General features: G+C 46.8%; 1 protein-coding gene across 11 annotated transcripts in view; it reads left to right on the top strand.

The window, feature by feature from the left end:
• Positions 1-2,446: 2,446 nt before the first annotated feature.
• Positions 2,447-6,211, top strand: part of KIRREL3 (kirre like nephrin family adhesion molecule 3) — a 624,884-nt gene continuing 621,119 nt past the window's right edge. For 9 of the 11 annotated variants that reach the window (XM_060180153.1, XM_060180150.1, XM_060180148.1 and 6 more), the window contains exon 1: positions 2,810-2,879. Coding sequence is in view for 2 of the 11 variants with exons in the window: in XM_060180147.1 (XP_060036130.1) it covers positions 2,825-2,879 (55 nt within the window). In the remaining 9 variants the exon portion in view is untranslated. Of the gene's footprint in view, positions 2,880-6,211 lie in introns of all 11 variants that reach the window. The other 2 variants (XM_060180147.1, XM_007539447.3) reach the window with 2 other exon arrangements.

Below are 6,211 nucleotides of genomic sequence, written 5' to 3'. Positions count from 1 at the left end.
AGCCTGGCCGGCTGTGGGTCCTGCAGGTTCCGCTGTCTTCGCTGCCCCACTGGGTGGCTGCTGAAGGTTGCCGTGGTTTTTCCAGCACCCAGGGTTGAAATGCTTCGTCCTTTTAGAGGCGAGCTGTTTATCACTTAATCCAAACCTTTTATTTTATGTATTTTCCCTCCTTCCTGCTGGGACATGGGGTTGGGAGGAGGTGGAGAGGGAAACTGAACCAACAATCTGGGGGAGATCAGAGCTTTGAAGCTAGTCTCCAGGATCAGTGGGACAGGAGCACAAGGGCCTTCCAACCTGGAATCCCCATCACCATTTCCTCAAGTGCCTGTGTGTGGGCGGGGAGTGGGAGTTGGGGGTGTATACACCCCTGTGTGGCCTGATTCTCCTGCATGACTCACTTCACGACCCTGCTTTTATAATATTTCCCTCAGGGACAGAACTGAGCAAATCTATGCCCTGGGCCACTCAGGAATTAGCAGTCAAATTTAAACAAGAGTTAAAAGATATATATTTAGTTCAAGTATGAACTGCAGCTTTGTAAGGTAACTTCTAGCATTACTGTCTTACGCACTGCAAGGCTTGGCTTTAAGGTGGTACCCAGACCTTAAATTTCTATTCCCACCCAGTAGACATAATAGAAAACTACTGCTGAAATTACACACTATCCATGATGTATTTTCTCACTTCACATATTACTGGGCATATGTTGTTTAGAATTATTATTCATCTTTTGCTTGTTGTTTCTGGTTTGCCTCTTCTGTTTGGCTGCATTGTCTGTTACAGCAAGTCACTGCAATGAAGCTGTGAGGACACCTTCCTTCTGTGTCCTGTTTGTTAATTTGGCCCATGGGGCACCTCAGGGGCTCTCTTAGTTTAGGTTGTTCAATTTTTTTTTATCTGTCCCCAAACCTGCTTACAAGTTTCTCTTCGATGTGTTTAAACAGTCTCCAAAGGAGACAGTTAAATAAACTATTAAGAATAGGAAAGTCAACAAAGCAGACACCTACTAATTTATAGGTCTTTGATGTTAGCTACCAGATGCCAGCTCTGACCAGGCATATTTTCACATGTGCCCCTACTCTTTTTTGTTGACAAAAGCCAAAGGCTAAGTTGTTAAAATTAACATCCACATGGAAACTTAGAACTGGGACATGCCTTTCAGCCAACTAACTAATTAAATAAATAAGTAGCACAAAATAAGTAACACAGATAGAAGAAAGGCTAGAGAGTTTCCCAAAAGACTTCCCCCGGGTCCAGTGACTAAAGAAAGTAATGATGGATGTTATAATTGAATGCACAGATGCAGAGAGCACCTTTTCATTTTCCTCTTTTCTCATTACCTCCCTCTTCTTTATAGGGCTGCATATTTTGTGCCTGTGTTGTCACTCTCCTCATACTTTGTGTCTTATGTGAATCCTCTGCTTCCACACTGAATTATGATCTCCTGAAGGCAAGGGCTACTATGCCTGCGATTTTATTCCCTCCAATGTCCTGCTTGTACCAGGCATACTTAATGTCTATCAAGTAAATAGACCTAGATAAATTCACTTTGGTATCCTGGAGGAAACAGAGTTTGATTTGAGTGTGGGTTTCTTAACAGGTAAAAAACAAACAAACAAAAAAACAAACAAACACCCAAACCCACAGGCTCTTAGGAGGCAGTTGCCTGTGACCTTGGCCTCTCCTTCGCAATAGGATTCACAGCACCTCTTGGAGAAAGGATCTGCTCAGAATGTTAGAGTACTCCTTAGGGGAGAGTTTTCAAATGCAAAGACAGGCTGCTCCCCAGGCTTTGCTAAGAAGTACTGGAGCCAGAATAACAATAACAAATGGGTATGTGCCACAAATCTACTTGTTTCCTCTCTAGTTTCTTCATTTTGTTTTTATAGGAGTAGCACAAAGCAAACAAACTAAGGTTCAAACACTTCCAGGTTCTCTTACCTGCCCTTCCCAAGAAAGTCTCAAAAACTGCAAGGCATGTTTATCTGTTCCCCAACTCTGAGAGAGACTCCCATGGCACATTTGCCATGCCCTTCCTTAAGGAAAGATCCTTTCCTCCCCATCTTCCTTTTTTTTTTTTTTTTTTCCCCTTTGAGCCCAGTTTCCAGTCTCCTGTGCAAAGGAAAGGCATGCATATTTTGAATACATATGTGGCATGTAGTCATCCTTAAGTTCACACTGCTTAAACAACATTATATTCTGCAGCAGCAAGTCACCACTCTGCTCCTTCTTCAACATGCCTTTTGGCCCGTAATGGTGACAAAGGCTGAATTTTCCCTTATTGAGAGCAGGGGCAGGAAAGAAAGAGCCCAGCCTCCCCCCCCCCCCCCAGCTTCCCACCCCGCATACATACACCCTCCGTGTTGCATAGATCTCCCCCCTCCAAGTATTTCTTCTTTAATTATGACCTGTTTCCCCTCCCTTTCCCCCCCCCCCCCAGCTTAGCTGAAAGGAGCCCTTCTGTCACTCGTCACTCGCTCCCTTGCTTGCTCGCTCGCTCGCTGGCTGTGGGAGGAGCCCGCCAGAGGAAGCTGTGTGCCTGGGATGCCGAGAGCCAGAGAATGGATCTGCTCCGAGAGCAGACGCTGCTGAGGATCCCAGCTTCCTGAGGCAGCTAAGAACCTGCAACTTGTCTCCAGAGTGGGCATTCGATAGCCAGAGGCGCAGAAAGGTCGAGCCCACCCTAAGGGACCCACGGACAAACAGATGGTTGGTGCCAGCTGGAGAGGACCACAGCGGAGGCTGAACACCGTGAACCACAGAGGAAGAGAAACTAACTGCAAACCCAAGTTACCCCGCTGGCTTTGCCTCCCTGTGTTGAGGAATGAGACCTTTCCAGCTCGATCTGCTCTTCATCTGCTTCTTCCTCTTCAGTCAAGGTAGGACCATGCACGGCCGCCGGAGTTGGAAAGAAAGTCAGCTGGGTTGTCTGGGCGCGGGAGGCTAAGGGCAGGAATGTGGGCAGGCTTCGGAAACTCGGATGTACTGAGATGCCCTGGTATTGCTTCTTTGCTTTTGAGAATGCAACAAAATGGTACTGTTTATTTATTTATTATCCTTCAGAAGGCAGAGGTATAGGAGAGAGGGATGACTTTTCTCATGTTACTTGTCAGCTTCCAGCTCAAACTCCCCATGCAAATGAGCCCCTTATGCTCCCAGTGTGTTAATTAGGCAGGCCTGTGTCTGCTCCTGGAACTTCTGGCTACCTCCTCTGCTTCAGACCCTGCTTGGAGAAGGAGAGGAAAGGGAAGGAGAGCAGTGGCTGGGTGGATGTTTCAGCCCCAGGCAGGGCTGACTTGCAGGGTGTGTGTGAACGCCACTGTGCATGGCTGCACAGTTGCAGAAGGGGATGCAATTAGCAAGCAAATGTGGGGGTGATCTGCAGTGGTTCAGAAAGGCTTGTAAAGAGTCCCATTGAATTCAATGGAGTTCTCTGAATACGGCTGTATCAGGAGTCCCACACAGCTCTGGATTCCTGGTAGAGAATGAAACCTCGTGCCTGCTGCTTACTGTTTCTTTCTGTAGCCTAGCAGGGACTGAGGGACTGATGGACATTTCTAAAAGAACTTTGTCACCACCTCTGGATTCCCTGCCACGAGGAACCTTAGGGCTGGTGGTAGTAGAAGGAGGTAGAGGGAATACGGGGGGAGAGGGATTGTGAATACCTGTTTAGCCCAAGGTATCTAAAGTCACCTGTGGAATTGAGATTGAAGGAGAGAAATAAATGGGTTTCTTCCCCCTTTTGGAATGCCAAGACTGCCTCTGCCATCCAAGGCAGCATTTGTGCAAGTCAGCCCCGCTCTTAGAGGAACAGGGCTCTCTCAGAAAAATCCACAACAGAGCAGTCCCATCTGTTGATTAAATGAGGGGTAAAAGTTTTTGAGAAAGCAGAGCACCACCATGGGTGGCTGGCTTTGCAAGCAAACAGCATGTCTCCCTTGTAAGGGAGAAGCCAAATGTAAGCAGCAGAAAAAGAGTTTCCTCTCTTGGCTCTTCCACTGTTGCTCCTGGACACTGCAGGCTTTCCCCTGAAGGAAGTTTGGTTAGGACCATCCTGATTAAACCTGAGGATGTGCCTCCCCCACATGAGCAAGGGTACAGCCATTCCGGTGTGCCACTCTAATGTGTACACACACACTCATGTATTCATAAGGCTGTGTGCATCTCACCAGGGCTCCCTACAGCAGCAAGAAGATAAATTGCCTTCCCCAGAGTTTTCAGGCTGAATGAATAAGAACTATCTCAGAACACTGGTAGAGAAAAGGTTTGAGTTATATTACCATTTTGTGAGCAGGCCCTCTGGGGTGTGTGTACAGTTGCTTGGGGGCACTCACATTTTCCACCCCCAGTTCTCCTTTGCATCCTACCGGTTCACTCAGAAAGTTGCATGTAAATCTGTAAGAGGAGTATACAACTTCCCCCTCTGCATCCCTCTTCTGCCTGTGGGACCAGTGTGTTCCTTCTAAGGTATGTCCTTAGAAGCTAGAACCTTGAACCATGAGATGAGTCTCCTCCAGACTGCCATAGGAAAGCTATTGGTGTCTTAGTGCCTCTCCGACTATCTGAATCACCACAGCTTGCATCTTCTACTTTGTCAGTATGGAGCTATTTCTTGACTGCCTCATATGAATCTTTAAATATTTACCTATGGAGGTTAAATGCTGTTTCAGCTGCCCTCATCCCTAAGGGCCCAGTGAAGGAACCACAGCATCATGTCATTCATAGTTGCTTGTTATCCCTAAGTGTTCCGGGCTTGGCTTGGCTAGCAGCTCGCACTTTATCAAATGGAAGATGTGTAGTCCACAGACCCCAGGGTAGGTTGAAAGGAAGAGGATGAGATCCAAGTGGGTGTAACTGGTCAGAATATTATGTATCACTGGGATCTATGAGTCACTTGAGTAAGCAGCATCTTGTGGCAGGAATTAAGTCTTATTCAGGATGACATTGTATGGACTTCATTGAGAAGGAAGTCTTTTGACTTGACCCAGGTGCATTTATTTGAATGTGGAAATTCTTTGGAGTATTGTGAATTCCCCAGAAGATTCTGTCTAGCCCTCTGCACATATATGCTTACTTGTTATTCTATGCCCATTGCGACCTAGTGCCACACATTTATCAAGTTATTGCAGAGAGTATCCCCACTGTCAGTAAGTCATAGGAGGATGGCCCAGGGGCTCTGGATGGGACTCACTGCTGTCTGCCTCTTACACAGACTCCCCTGTCTCCCTCTGTCTGGCCCCCGCCCCTACATGGTCTTCCTCCTGGGATGCTTTCCAAGGAAATGTACCAAGTCTCAAGGGTGGCCCTTTGCTTAGAAAACAAATGCCCAGGGTTCTTTTTAGGACCATATCTGGCACTCCAGTGACACCTCCATCTGCTGCCCAGCTCCTCTCACAGTGGGAACCTGTGTGTCGTTCTGGAGTTTCTGGAAGCACAATTCTCATGCTACCTGCTCCTGGCACATACAGTTCTCCTGCAGAGGGAACACTGAAGAGCACTCTAAAGACTTTAACCGCAAAAACATTTAGGTAAACCCATAAAGTCCTTAGCAATCATTCTTTCTTTACTAATTTACCCAACACTTATTTACCTTAACATTTTCCCATAGCCATTTAGAGAGTGAAACAGAGCTATAATTAATGATAGTGATACACTGTGTCACTATTCTTTTAGTTTGGGGATTTTGAATAGACTGAGGTCAGATATCTATTTATCTCTCATAGGGTGACAGCAGAAAGGCAAAATACTGTTCCCCACTGCCACCCCTGCCACCTCCCTGGGCCTGGCTCCCAACAGGGAAATGGCATGCTGCCAGTGTGTGCCGCTTGTGGATTTCTCTCTTGCTGGGGATGCCTCTTCCTTCAGCTGTCAGGACGCTGTGCTTTGTACAGAGAGGGATAATGTCACAGCACAATTTGCCTCCTGCAGAGAAGAGGCATGTTGAGCCCCTAGGTGGAAAAGAATCGACTCTCTTGTCATCCATAAACTTAGAACTTGCTCTGGTTTTTTTTTTTCCTTTATCATCTCAGTTCACCCAAAACTGTTTTCTCTGTGCCCTTTATCCTCAAGACCCATCCTAATAAACTGGCATGATCACTTCTAGGTAACTTTAGAGCAGGACAGCAGGCCCCTTGATTTCCCCTTGGATATGGATGGGAGAGGTTAGAGGTATTATGTGGTGGTACAGTAAGGTGCCTTCCACTTCAGATGC

Source organism: Erinaceus europaeus, chromosome 20, assembly GCF_950295315.1.
Source record: "Erinaceus europaeus chromosome 20, mEriEur2.1, whole genome shotgun sequence".
NCBI lineage: Eukaryota > Metazoa > Chordata > Mammalia > Eulipotyphla > Erinaceidae > Erinaceus > Erinaceus europaeus.
Note: the sequence above shows the minus strand (reverse complement) of the source record. Positions and strands in the feature narration are given on the sequence as shown.